General features: G+C 38.0%; 1 protein-coding gene across 1 annotated transcript in view; it reads left to right on the top strand.

The window, feature by feature from the left end:
* lamb2l (laminin, beta 2-like) overlaps positions 1–15,429 on the top strand; it is a 48,834-nt gene that overhangs the window by 13,359 nt on the left and 20,046 nt on the right. Inside the window, exons 3-4 of the mRNA XM_042750363.1 lie at positions 5,802–5,971; positions 9,574–9,709. Coding sequence (XP_042606297.1) covers positions 5,802–5,971; positions 9,574–9,709 — 306 coding nt within the window. The remainder of the gene's footprint in view (positions 1–5,801; positions 5,972–9,573; positions 9,710–15,429) is intronic.

Below are 15,429 nucleotides of genomic sequence, written 5' to 3'. Positions count from 1 at the left end.
CTTTATTAATCCGTTAACATGAGCGCAGAAAAAATGCACCGCATACGCACTGCAAACAGAGTATGGGTGAACCTGGAGTTATGTGTGTGCGCTGCGAGTGTGCATGAGTGCACAGTCTCCAGGAGAGCGGGTAAGTGCTGAATGGTTTAAACATTGGAATTGGAATTAAAAATAAATGCAGTTTATAAATTTTAGTGACGATGCGACACTGCCTCAATTGCGCAAGTGACAATTCCTGTGCTAGTGCAGATGTGATGTGATTTGAATCCATTTGCACATTTTGAGAGAGAAAGAGAGAGTGCATGGTGATTCACGCTGTTTGTGAAATTATGTCTCACAGAAAGTTTTCAAATTACTTTAAGAGTTATTTAATGAAGAAATATGAATTGTACTTCACCTTCACATTATAATTATTTTATCTGCGCCAGACAGAGACTGAGACGGTGCCACTGCATGTCATGCCAAACCTCTCACGGCAGGCGCGTCATCAGCTTGAGTTTGTTTTTTTGAGATCAACCTTTATTCCACATCCCAAAGCGATTATCGGCCAATAGTGATCGGTAGCCAATCAATCGGAGCACCCCTACTGCATATACAGTCATTTCGCACATCTACGAGTGCAATATTGCATTTAAACAACATTTCGATGGCACAAGTGTGTAAATAAATAAGAGACAGCAACAGAGTGTCTTTAAAAACTCTCTTTTGTGCAGAACTACTTCCTTCCACCACAGATTCAAATCTGGGTTTGACAGTTTAATTAAAAAAATTATAGTGTATTTAGGCATCCACCGTGACACTCGCTGTGAGAAATACTGCAAGCGGAATGATACAAACAGTTCTGTTATCACTCTAATATCACACTGCTGGAAAAGGCTCTCAGCCAATCAGATTAATGAAACAGAAAGAATTGTTGTATAAATATATATAAATAATATGTATTGTTTACTTTATTAAATTGCAAGAAAATTATTTATTTTCTCCAGTGTGGCCTTAAACTATTAGATCACAGTTTGTTTTTTTATGTCTTTAATTCTAGGTAATTGGTCTACTGAAATATTTAAGAGGGAATAATCCACTACATGTACAGATATCATCAGTTTTTCTATAGGTGATGCCTATTTATCTCTCTTTCCCTCTATCAGTCTTTTCCACATTTGTGCCGACACTTTGAAGGAGAAAAAGAATGTGTAGAGGCTCAATGACAGACTATGGCAAAACAGTCAAAACCTATTCTTGCCTACCACTCAAATCCACAAACACACACTCTTGCAGTCACGTTTTTGCCCTTGCTAGTCAGAACATGAGAAGTCATGAAGAAAAAGTGTTAAATGCATCCTTTACCTCAGAGAGTCTGTTATGAGGGATGCAGCAGCGTCAATTCTTGTAAGGCAGAAATCTCTTTGTAGAGAAATGGTATTTTCTGGTGTGTTTGACCTGTAAAGACTGAAGCACACTCTGTGCTTATGAAAGTTCCTCAGACGCCTGTCCTGTAATTAGCAACCTGAACTCTCAACAGATTGCCTTTGAAATACCCCCATCTACTTAGAAAACTAGTGAGATTGTGAACGAAAGGTATATGCGGATATATTTTTTTTTTTGTTCACAGGAATCCCCAGCTGTCACTCTTACGAATATAATAAACAAACAAACATAGAGGTCAACATTCCCTTGAGAGATGTAATTATAAACTCTATTGGTTATGCTATTAGAGCTTATGCTAGACCTGTAGAGAAATCTATTAAATAAAAAAATTACAGTGTATATGTATATAATGTGTTTTATAAAACGTTTATATTTTATTAAACATTTTATACATATGTATATATATTTTTTTATATTAAAATTTGATTGAGTCCTGGTGGTTTTCAGATATTTAGCATGCATATGGGTTAACTTTGGCTGGGTTAAATACAGAGCACGAATTCTGAGTATGGGTCACCATACTTGGTTGTATGTCGTGTCACTTCACTTTTTTACTTTAAAAAATATAGCACAACTGTTTACCAAGGGAGAGTCTGATGTGTGCAGACACACATTCCAAAGATCAGGACCTTTATTCCTTCATTATGTGGAATTTTACAGTACGTGAGTTAACCGTAAAGCCTTTCAATGCTCTCACACACTGTTTAGCACCTTGACGCAATCAAATGGAATTTATGGTGCTTGTTTTCGTTTTTTTAGATGGGGCCAGGTTTTGATACTGTTATGAACTTTGTAGGCTTATCTGCACTCTTGTGCAAAGAACAGTGTTGGGTAATTGAATGATTTACTGATTATATGCCTAGTGATATATTAAAGTATCGCCCAGCGATATATTAAACAGATAAATAAAACTTTACCTGCATACATACAGTACACATAAAGCAATACAGCCAATCTCGGTTGTGTGATTATACAGTATCATTGCAAAATCGAAACTATATTATCTCCAGCTTGTTTTGTCAAAAAAGTTTAAACAATAGAGCCCAGCTCCAATCTGCTAAATGTGACTATAATGGGGATATTAGGATATTATAAACACCAACATCATGGTTTTTTGTAAAGCTGCTTTCAAACAATGTGTATTGTGAAAGCACTAGCCTATGTAAATTAATTGGATGACTTCATCTTCTGTGTATTTGTATTTTATAGTATTTTATTTTAAAGTCAAATGGTATATTCCTGTAAATCAGGGGTCTCCAACCCTGCTTCTGGAGAGCTACTGTCCTGAAGATTTCAGCTCCAACCCCAATTAAACACACCTGAACCAGCTAATCAAGGTGTTCAGGGCTACTTGATAATTACAGACAGCTGTGTTGGAGCAGGGTTGGAACTGAAGTCTGCAGGATGGTAGCTCTCCAGGAGCAGGGTTGGAGATCCCTGCTTTAAATTTATTCAAATAATTTGTAGAGATGGACCAATATTGTGGTGGCTACTAATACATTAATTATTTTTGTTGCCAGGGTTCTGTCACTTCAGTCTAGCATTATTCATGATTTTGTGACAGAGTCCTGATACTCCCGTCATGTCCTGTTTTTGTGTGAGTGCGTGGCTTTGAGTGTGCTCGAGCCGTGCGCTCTCATCTGCTTGCCCTGTTTCCTTGTTTCATGTTGGAGCATGGTGTTCGGATCCCAGGTCTCATGTCTTACTCATACGGCCATACTCTGGCCGTATGCTCTTCTGTCCACGTGGATTGTGTTGAATAAAGATTTCCATTGATGTTGTTCGGCTGTGTGCTTTACTGTTGTCTTGTGCTGTTGCCCGCAGCTTGTGTTTTTGGCTATGTGCTTTCATATCATGTTTTGTCTTATGCTGTGTAGCAGGCAGCGTGTGTTTTTCACTGGCTGCGTGCTTTCTTGTTGTCATTTTTTGTGTGAACTCATGGCTTATGAGTGTTCTCATTAGCTGCGTCTTGTTTTGTTCAAGCACATGGCTTGTGATTGTCTTTCTTGCCATGTGCTTGTTTCCATGTTTTTTGTTAACACATGCCATTTGTTTGTTTTCTGTGTGCCATGTGCTCTCGTGTCAGTTGTCTTGACCCCACCCATCTTGTTACCTGATCAGTGGTCCTCCTGTCCTCCCTGTGTTTCCCCCGCATTACCCTCCTTATTTGCTCCCTATTTATTCTCCTTGTGACTGCAATCCTGTGCCAGTTTTTTGTTGTATGTAACCTGGATGTGTCCTGTCTTGCCTTGCCAAGCTTTGTTTTGTTGCCAGCTGTGTTTTTCCCCCAGGGGGTAGTTTTTGTTATTAGTGAAAGCCCTATTTCCTCCTGCAATTGAGTCCTTGCCTCACCCCTGCACACTAATATGACATTTGTGACCCTGGACCACAAAACCAGTCACAAGTTTCAATTAGAGATTTATACTTCGTTTGTTAGGTGAATAAAGATTTCCATTGATGTATGGTTTGTTAGGGCAATATTTGGCCGAGATGCAACTATTTGAAAATTTGGAATCTGAGAGTGCAAAAAAATAAAAAATATTGAGAAAATTACCTTTAAAGTTGTCCAGATGAAGTTCTTAGCATATTTCTAATCAAAAGTTAAGTTTTGATATATCTACAGTAGGAAATTTAAAAAATATCTTCATGGAACAAGATCTTTACTTAATATCCTAATGAATTTTGGCATAAAAGAAAAATCAATCATTTTGACCCATACAATGTATTGTTGGCTATTGCTAAAAAATATACCCCAGCGACTAAAGACTGGTTTTGTGGTCCAAGGTCACATTTGTGTATGTCTGAGAACTGATAAATGTCTGATATTAAAATTCCACTCAGATTTTTCTAAATAAATAAAAAATACAACATTAAAAACTAAAACTGATCATTTTAAATGCTGCAAGAGATTTTAGACATCACAGTATTATTACTGGTGTTTTTGAATATTAATGTTATGAGAGCGATGATGGTTATTTACTGTAAATATTAATATAGAGAAAATATACAATATTACTCTAACAGTAATTGAGATTTTTCTGGCTGTGTAGCATTGATATAATATCAGCATCAGAAATATACTCATATCCATCCACTCATAGTCATCTTCTGCTTTCACTGTGTCCACTCTTGTTTCTTCATTTGCTCATTCTCTTATTGTTCTGTTTTGAGATGATAGCATTATTATTCAGAGTCAGCGGTGTGTTAAAGAAAAATTGCACTGAGGGGCCCAAAGATTGACCAGGACATTGGTTTTCCAAAAGGCTTCTAGCCCCAGACTGCCGAGACCTGTCTGTTGTAATGATAAAGCAATGATAAAGAGGTCAAACACATTGAGGTGTACGGTCACATGATTATCGCCATTCTCCACCTGCCACATCCTAACCCATTATGAGCTGGTATATTTTGAGGGTGCGGTTACATGCTAGTCCTCTGTAATGATAGTTCCACAAAATTAGAGATGAATGTTCGAAATCCATGTAAGACCTCCCACACATCTGGATTTGACAATGTCTGATAACCCTATGATGAACTCTGGATTTTGAAAGGCAAAAGCAGTGCATTTTGAGCTCTCCCTTTGCAGAGGTAACCATGTGGAACAAAGCCAGTTATTTTCCTGACTCAATGAGAAACTAAACCCTCAGTCTTTGATTCTGCCGCCTGGGTGGGACCATGAGCCCCATGAGGTCATCAAACAGAAGCCGCACTGCTTGTATGCAGTGCCATCCAATCATTGGCTGTCATGAGGAAAGAAAACTGTGCCATGGGTCAGGAAAAACTGATGCATGACTTTTTTACATTATCTTGATGTGGATCAATTGCATTCACTACTTCCTTAGAAGGTGCATTCCAGTCACACAACTGTGGGTTATTTGGTCATCTTAACTAAAATATGTAGTGAATAATGTATATGTGAATATGTCCAAAAGGCACTTAAGGAGTATATGAAGAGTTCCAATGCAAAACCCTCTAAAAGCCATATTGGTCAAAAATAAGATACCGATACTGAGTGAATGCTCTCCACACATAGTATATATTCATCAAGTACTTTCACTTCAAATGCACTAAATCCCAGCCTCAACCCATTCAGAAGTACCAGTACTTACATAGAAACCTATACATAGTAGCCAGAAAGAAATGCTAATTTTAAAGAAAAAAGATTTTGCATCTGAACTCTTCATATGTATAAGAAGTCACTTCACAGCAAGTGGAAAATAAAATTTACCCACAAGTCATTGTGCACCACCTGCAAAAGTTTACTTACCTGTGTCAAGTGAAAAAATAAAGTCTGTAGGAAGAAGTAAACACTGCTTTGGGACTCTGTGAATCAAAATACACAGCTAATGACAGACATGTCCTGTCTGTGTTCTCTAAAGTTCTTCCAGTTGTGGCTCAGGAGCTGCCCTCTGCCCCACATGGCTGCATGGAAGGCAGCTGTTATCCAGCAACAGGAAACCTTCTGATTGGCCGAGCTATTAACCTGACTGCCACCTCCACCTGTGGCCTGGAGGGGCCTGAGCAGTACTGCATTGTCAGTCATCTGCAGGTAAAGCCAACATTATTCCTGAACCATTCTTTCTCTTTCATATAGACACAGAAACATGATCTCATGCTGTGTAAACCATGCTCTCTGTTCCTGCATGTATGGCCTTGCCCTGTGCTCACGGAAATTATTTGTCATATGAAGATTGATGTGCTAGTGCACACAGCCCCTTTAGAAGTTTTTTTTTTTTTTTTAAATGAAAGGTAAATTTGTGCAAATTAAAACTTACCATACATCAAAATATCATTGCACTGATTTTAGTTCAACACAGTTTAACTTCATGCCAGGGATTTTCCATTGACTTCTGTTGTTTGCCAAAATTATAGTTCGCCCAAAAATCTGTCATCTACATTATCTGTTCCTTCACAACTTTATTAAAACTGTTTGTTCAAGCACCACAGTGCTTTTTTTTACTATCCTTGTAGGGATTTGATACCCAAAATGAAGGGAAGACTTTATCCACACACACACACACACACACACACACACACACACACACACACACACACACACACACACACACACGTACACCTGCACACTTGTTTTATTACAAGATACTGTACACGTTGCTGTCTTGCACGTGTGTTGCTCAGTATGCCACACCTCTTCCACTGAAGTAAAATCTGCAGCCTTAGGCATTTCTGTTTGATACATCTGTGATTTAAAAGATCTTGTATTCATCTACTTCTGTTTGCTTTTCCTCTTTTATCCTAAATCACTACTCCACCTTTTTCCTTCAAGTGTCTATAAAGCACTCTTTTCTGCCCTCATAAAATGTATTTTTATTGAATGTTTAATATTTTATGAATGTCTATTTAAAATGTCTGGTGTTCTTTTAGGTTCTATGTATGTACCTCTCATTAAAGCATTTTGGGTGCATAAAGTTAACATACTGTTCAACTGCCTGGAGGCAACATACATCCTAGACAGAGAGAGTTATGCTCATTTTGTTGTCAGTGCAGGTGTTACCTGTCAGCGGTCTGACAATTTGTTTGTCAGTAGAGTGTCTGCAGAGTTCTCCATATTTCTGTTTGTAATGCAATATATCCATCATGAGTGTCAAATGGAAATTCTAGTTTTAATTGACTGTGCTGTTATTTATTATTATCGAAAAGCACAGTAGTAATTGTGATACTTGATCCATAATTTTTACTCTGGTCTTTTTTACATCACAAAATGTATACTTTCAATCATCTAAACATCCTATAGGCCAGGGGTTTTTAAACTTGTTGATGCCAAAGACCTGCATTATATGAATATGAATGCATGAATGAGCGAATGAAGGAAGAAATTAATGAATATGAATGAATAAGGATGGATGAATGACTTTAAATGAATTGGGATGGATGAATGAATATGAATGAATGAATAAATATGGATGGATGGATGAGGATGGACTGAATGAATAAATGAGGATGAATGAATAACAGTGAATACATGAGGAATGGATGAATGAGTGAATGAATGCGGATGGATGAATGGATGGATGGATTAATGGATGAATGAGGATGATAAGGATGGATAGATTATTGAACAAATGAATGAATAATTGAGGATGATGGATGAATGGATGGATGGATTAATTAAATGAATAAATGCGGATGAAGGAATATGAATGGATTAATGAGGATGGATGGATTGGTGGATGGATCGATGGATGAATGAATGAGAATGGATGGATTGATGAATGAATGAGGATGGATAGATTGATGAATTAATGAATGAGGATGGATGGATGGATTGATGAATAGAGGAATAAGTATGGATAGATTAGGATGGATGAATGATTAATTGTTTCCTAAATAAAATAATTGGCTTTTGAAATGGTAATATTTACTTTATTAATTTACTTTTTTTCTACTCCCATTAGAATAATGTTGCATGTATAAACAATATATAAGAAATATTTCATATCAATTGAGAATTATTTGTAAATGACTTTTCATAATAAATGTTATTTCAAGTAGTGCCCGACCAATATGGGTTTTTTGGGGGGCCGATGCCGATACCAATATTAGGGAGTAAAAAACAAGACCAATATCGATATATCGGTCGATATTCTTCATGTGTAGGCTATATTATAGTACAGTATAGACAAAAGTTTGGACACACTTCCCATTCCTGTGTTCAAACATTTGACTGGTATTGTATATAGAGTACAGTATATAGCCTACATAAACAGAATATATATACATAAACAAATTTTTTGTGATGTAGTGATTGTTTATTTACTTAGCATTGAGTCTCTTCAACTAGGTGACAATGTAACATTAAATCACCATTCAACAGACTCAAGCCACCACCACACTGCCGTCTATTGGACTGCAGAAAGATACTAAACTTTTCAATCTGCTCTGTTACTGACTGTACTGACAAACTATGCTGACACCGTGTCTGTGCCGCAACAGGACGCGATAAAGCGACCGTTGAAATTCATTTGAACTTTGTGTCAGCACGTCATAAATAGAGCGAGGCATCAGTTTACTGCACCCAATGTAGACAGCATCACTGATTATAATGGGCTCTATTTTACACCACACGTGAGCGGCATGGCGCGACAAAATACAATAGAAATTCTATTTTATTTTGTCGCGCTGCGCAATGTGTTGTTACCAATGTGATAAGCATGAGTTCTGGGCTGGTATAAACACCAGCATTGACTGAGAGGCCGCGATCAGCTCTGGTGGCCGTAACACAGGCATAAAAATAGCTATTTAAATATAACCAAGTCATTATTTTTATAAATATAAATTTAAACTTCACCATCTTGACCATCCTATTCCTTGTGTATATAATCTTTCATCAAATAAATAAATAAATAAATAAAACTTTTCCTAAATTAGACTGGGACACCAGAAATATTAGAAAGTGCTTTTCTTTATCTCTATTATCCCCTATTTCACTCCATGCACTTAAACTGTGCGAATCCACAGAGCTGTTAAGTCGCGCTAGAGGAATTAGACATGTGTTTTTTGCAGGGCCCCAGCATAGCATTCCTGTAGTTCATAATCCAGTTGATCACTGCTAATCCTATTGTTGGCAGCTCACACTCAAAACTACCCCAGTAAGCATGTGTCTAGTGTGTGGTAAGCACAATAATGTAGAAGTGCTGATATCAGTGTCATGCAGAGCTTGTGAAGATCTGAAATAGATACTGAGCTTCCCCTGGTTGTCGCTGTGACCTTTTCAAGGGAGCTGAAGAAATACACGTGTCTCAGTCAGTTTAGCCAGGCCACTGCTGGAGGTTTTGTTGCTCATGACAACAACTCGGCTTAGACGAAGTGCTCTGGCATTCGTCCATGCTAATGCTCATTTTCTGACCTGAATCCAGAAGGCCCATTCCCTTCTCCTCCTCTGCTTCCAGGTTGGCATGGAACTTGCCCCCCATTCTGAGGGTATATTTTGTTCAGACTATGACCCAGATTTTGTTTGTATGTCTTGGCAGCTACCTGAGCCGCGAGCCATGCTGGTTTAAGTCGTTACAAATGAAAATGTACCTGAAAAAAGGTGTGGCGAGGCTCCTGTCAGACTGAACTGCTGTTGCTGAATGCTTTTGCAGAATGAAATTTTTTTTCTCACTGTTTCTTTCTTATGTCTTTGTGCAGGATTTAAATAAGTGCTTTAAGTGTGACTCTCAGAAGCCATACGATGCCTATCATCATGACAACAGCCACAGGGTAGAGAATGTCATCTACCAGAGAGACGGCAGAGGAGAACTCACCTGGTGGCAGTCTGTAAATGGTGCGTGAGGGTTGTGTTTTGAGATAGCATTAAAAGTCACATTTTTATTTTATTCATGTTAACATTTTTTACACTTTACATTTACATTTATTTTGAACTTAAAGGGGTCATATGATGCAATTTTTTTTCCTTTCTCTTTGGAGTGTTACAAGCTCTTGGTGCATAAAGAAGATCTGTAAAGTCTCAAACCCAAAGAGATATTCTTTTTAAAAGTCAAGACTCGTCCACACGCATTTAAAACGCATCGTTTAAACACGCCCCTATATGTCTACACCATGATGTAGGAAGATTTGCATAACGCCACCCAATATGTTCATGCAAAGAAAGAAGGCGTAACCTTTGATTCTCCCTGTTGCTGCTGTTTCATTGTGAAAGTGAAAATACTTTGTTTGGCCTTCCAAAAGAGGACACAACTATAAATCAGCGGTTAAGTTGTATTTACAACACTGTTCCAAAGGAGGGAGGGAGTAGGGAGCAATGAACACTGTGTAGGGACAATGTCAATAGGAACACAGTTCATGCACGGAGCTCACTTCTAACGAGCTGATTATCTGAATTAGGTGTGTTAACAAAGAGAGACATGCTAAATATTCAGAGCTAAGGGCATGAGAATTGGAACTGAGAACTGCTGGTGTAGATTAGTGCTTGTTTGTTGTTTCTCCGATCACAAATCCAGACATGGTTTTATGTTTACGCGGCGAGATGCCACACCACGTGTAAAAACACAGTATAAGTCATTATAATCCATAATTATGTCTCCACTGGATGCAACAAATTGCTCATTTGTAATGGGTTTTATTGTTTTTGTCTTGTCGCGCCGGTGTTCTGACCGGGACACGCATCACAGTATGGCAAGGGACGTAACATTTCCGTCACATGCTTGAGGCATTCGGCCAATCACAACGCACTGGATAGCTGGCCAATCAAAGCACACCTTGCTTTTCAGACAGATGAGCTTTGTAAAAAATAACGCGTTTCAGAAGGCAGGGCATAGAGGAGAAACAATAATGTACAGTATGTGGAAAATAATGTGTCTTTTGAACCTTAAACCCCATAAACACATTTCATTACACCAAATACACAAAATAATGTTCTTTTTAGCAACATCATATGACCCCTTTAAGTTTTAGGATTTTGGAAACATGAAACATTTTCCAAATAAGTTTTTCACTCAGTACTTTGTAATGAAAAATTTAACTTTTTTTTTTTTTTTCAATTGAATGCATAATAAGTATAGTTAAAATGAATGATTCTTCAGATTAATTATTATTAATATACATTAATGTTAATTAGAATTACTGCATATTCAAATTGAAAAAATGTAAAGCATAGAATGAAGAAATGTTTCAATACTAAATTAAAAACACAAAATGAAAACAAAGAAAATGTATAACATAAGTAATTCTACTACCTAAAAGATATGAAATCATGTTGATTGTTTTATTTAAAACCATTTGTGATGAATAATTTGTATATTTATTTATTTAGTCATTTTTTGTTTTTTTTCTAATTTAATACATGGTGATAACAAGTGCCATAAAGATAATGAGTTTAAAGACAATTGTTTTAAAAAATATTTTTTTCTAATCATTTTTATTAGTATTTTTATTATGTTAATTGGTATATACTACTGTTAATTAGTGTATATTAGTATTTGATTAAACAGAAACAAAGAATGAAAACATTTTCACTGGTGGTCTTAGGTTATAACAAAGAAAATGTATGACATAGGAAATAATTATTCTACCTAAAATTTATGAAATTCATAAAAATATAATTTTTATTCAATAATTTGTTATGAAAAAAATGACTGTATTAGTTCCACTGAATACTGAAGATTGATTCCACAGAATATTGTAGATCAGTGGTTCTCAAACCTTTTACACCAAGTACCACCTCAGAAAATATTTGGTTCTCCAAGTACCACCATAATGACCAACATTAAAATACAGTAGCATACTGTAGTAGGCCTAATTATTCAGCTACAGCAAATAAAATTTAAAAAAAAAAAACACATTTATACCTAATAATAATATGTATTATTGTCGGCCACTTTAAACATTGTAAATACAGTTTGAACATTAACGCTGCACTGTGCTTACATACAGGTAAATAAAAAACCTAAATGATTAAATTAAAATGTACTGTACCTAAAAGTTAAATAAAAACTGCACTGTACTTAAAAGGAAAAAAAAAAAAAAAAAAAAAAACTGTACTTATAGGGTTACTCCACTCCAAAAAATTTTTTTTGTCATTAATCGCTTATCCCCATGTCGTTCCAAACCCGTAAAAGCTCCGTTCGTCTTCGAAACACAATTTAAGATATTTTGGATCAATATCCTGGAGGCTTGAGACTGTCCCATAGACTGCCAAGCAAATAACAGTGTCAAGGTCCATAAAAGGTATGAAAAGTTGTCATCAGAATGCTCCATCTGCCATCAGACATGCAATCTGGGTTATATGAAGTGACGGGAACACTTTTTGTAAGCGAAGAAAACAAAATAACGACTTTATTCAATAATTCCTTTGTCAGCGTTCTCCTCTGTGTCACTCCATGTCACCGTGCTGCGTATGCTCTTCTGTGTCTTCCGCGCCACAAGGATAGACATCCAAACAATGCATCCTTGTGGCGGATGACACAGAAGAGCATACGCAGCACAGTGATAATGAGATGCAGAGGAGACCGTTGACAAAGGAATTATTGAATAAAGTCGTTATTTTGTTTTCTTTGCTTGACTGTTTTATCAGTTATTATCCATGGACCAGGAGACCTTGGCTGGTGTGACTGAGTGGAGGCAGGGCTAATTTGCGTATTCATAGATCTGTGTATAGTAAATGAGGCAAGGGTGTAGTTCCATTCAAGCTATTTTAAGGCATGAGAAAATTATTTTCACAAGAAAAAACATTTAAATGATCAAAGATGAGTTTTAAGGGATAACATTTTTGAGTACAGGTGGACTTTAAATGTAAAGTAAAAAATTTACAGTACTTGATAAAAAAAGTTATCATTTAGCCACCTTGCATACTTTTTAAAAGTGTTTAACATTAATGTATGTATAATTCAGTGATTCCTCTGCGTACCACTGGAGGGAGCCCGCATACCACTAGAATCAGTGTTGTAGATAATGACCTTCAGTTCTATTTCAAGCAAATGTTTCAGTGTCTCACTATGGGACTCACTTCCGTGTATTCTTCAGAAGCCCAAGTGACGCAACGTCATTACAACATTCAAAATCCTCTTCTCGCTTCACAACAGAAGCCTACCCAACTCAAATAGCCATCAACTAGTCTCCACGCTGGTTGCTGGCTAATTATTTTGGTACTGTGCTTATAGTCGATTTGTTGGCCACCACACCTACCCCTCATTCGGCACTCCAGCTCACTGTTAGGGTCATTCAGTACCGCAACTATGCTGCAGCAAAGCAGACTACCATTGCTAGCAAGGGCTAGCTTTTTAGATGCAGATGCGCGGCAACTAAAGGCTCCATGGGGGGCATGTGAAGAAGGCTCTCCTTCTCCAAACCCTCCAAATCAAGAGCAGATCCCCCCTTCACGGGCATTTTACTAGTAAAAGGACTGACCTTCTAAGTGATGCAAACCTCTTCCAGAAATTTTGGAAAGATGGGTAGGAGTTTGCCACTTCTCTCCTGCAGTTCAAAGGAATAATTTATTCTCAGGTGTGGGGAGGATTAGTATTAGTATTCTTCAGGACGAGATTACCTCCCTGTTGAATAAAAAGGCAATTAGAGTGGTTCCACCCGAGGAAAGTCACAGTGGGTTTTACTCAAGATACCTCCTAGTCCCGAAAAAAGGGACTTGAGCTCTCCGTCCCATGTTAGATCTTCGTGCATTGAACAAATACCTAAGGAAGTACAAAATCAGAATGCTCACGCATTCTACACTTCTGAAATTGTTGCGCCCAGGTGATTGGTTTACCTCAGTCGACCAGAAGGAGGCATATTTTCACATTAGAAAATATCCACCCCACAGGAAATTTCTGAGGTTTGCATTCCTTGGCGTGGCAAGGTAATATCTAGTCCTTCCCTTCGGCCTGTCCCTCAGCCCGAGAGTTTTCATGAAATGTACAGAAGCAGCCCTAACTCCGCTCAGTGAGAAAGGCATTCATCTTGCTACCTACATAGATGACTGGCTGGTGACAGCTCAATCGGAGCACAAAGCAAGAGATCACACAGCCATGCTCCTAGAACATCTACAGAAACTGGGATTAAAATTAAACACCGAAAAGAGTCTTTTAAAAAGTGATGTGACATAGAGCCAAGTATGGTGACCCATAATCAGAATTCGTGCTCTGCATTTAACCCAGCCAAAGTGCACACACACACCATGAACACACACCCGGAGCAGTGGGCAGTCATTTTATGCTGCAGCACCCGGGGAGCAGTTGGGGGTTTGGTGCCTTGCTCAAGGGCATCTCAGTTGTGGTATTGCTGGCCCAAGACTCGAACCCACAACCTTAGGGTTAGGAGTCAAACTATCTAACCATCCCCCAAAGCCAAAGTAGACAGTCAATAACGTATCTGGGGTTGTTACTGGACTCAGTGACATTCAGAGCGTGACTGTCAGTGGAGAGAATAATATCCTTTATGCAATGCCTGGCCGAATTTCAGAAAGGGAACAGTGTTTCTTTAGGCAGACTATTTATGAGAGAGTTTCAACGCTGGGTAGCCTCTCTGAGACTGGACCTGTCACGGCATTCCTGGAGGAGAGTGAGAGTGACGTCAGTGGCAATCATGACACTGTGTCATTGACGCCGCCCGTGCTTTCTGGTGCAAGGGGTAATTATGGGTGTTGTCCAGGCCAGGAAGGTCATAATGACAGATGTGTCGTTGTTCGGCTGGGGGGGGGGGGGGCATTCACGAGGGCAGGGCAGTTAACGGATCGCTGTCACATAAACTACTTGGAAATGCTGGCCGTCTTTCTAACTGCAGGATCTGGTAGATCAGGGTAAAGCGTTCTCAACCATGAAGGTGTTTCTGGCTGCGATATCTGCCTGTCATGTAGGTTTTAATAAGATGGCACTGCTATTAGCTTTGGCTTCAACAAAGTGGGTAAGTGAAATTCACACTCTCTCTGTGCATTCAGCGTGTATGCAATTTATGCAAGGGGATGCAGTGGTGCTTTTGAAACCTTATCTTGCTTTTATGCCCAAGGTGCTCAATTCTATTATTCCTCTCGAGTTAAGAGCCTTTAACCCCTTAACTGTCACTCAGATTTTTGAACATAGACATGAAAGTACATGATCCAAACTTAAATTTTTCTAATTCATTAATGAAAACATTTAGTAACATGATATTGATGTAATGCAATGTCTGATTTTAAAATGGTTTTCAAAGGATGAGTTTTGAGATTTTAAGTTTTCAATTGATATATAATTTCTGATGATTTCTAAAGTGTGATAGACAAAAAAGGCCCTCCTAAATTGCAACTGTAATATTCCTAGGTCCAGAAACGTAGTAAGGACATCACTAAAACACTCCATGTGACATCAGTATCTTAAATTTTGCGAAGCTACGAGAATACTTTTTGTGCACAAAGAAAAAAACTTTATTCAACAATCCTTCTCCCCCGAGTTATCGTCTTCCGCCATTTTGAGAGTATCACAACGCATATGCATGCTTTCTCCTAAGCGTAAACAACGCAGATTACGTTCATGCGCGGTTTCCCCCGAACGTAAACAGCGCTGATTAGATCAAATACAT

This window comes from Cyprinus carpio, chromosome B23, assembly GCF_018340385.1.
Source record: "Cyprinus carpio isolate SPL01 chromosome B23, ASM1834038v1, whole genome shotgun sequence".
NCBI lineage: Eukaryota > Metazoa > Chordata > Actinopteri > Cypriniformes > Cyprinidae > Cyprinus > Cyprinus carpio.
Note: the sequence above shows the minus strand (reverse complement) of the source record. Positions and strands in the feature narration are given on the sequence as shown.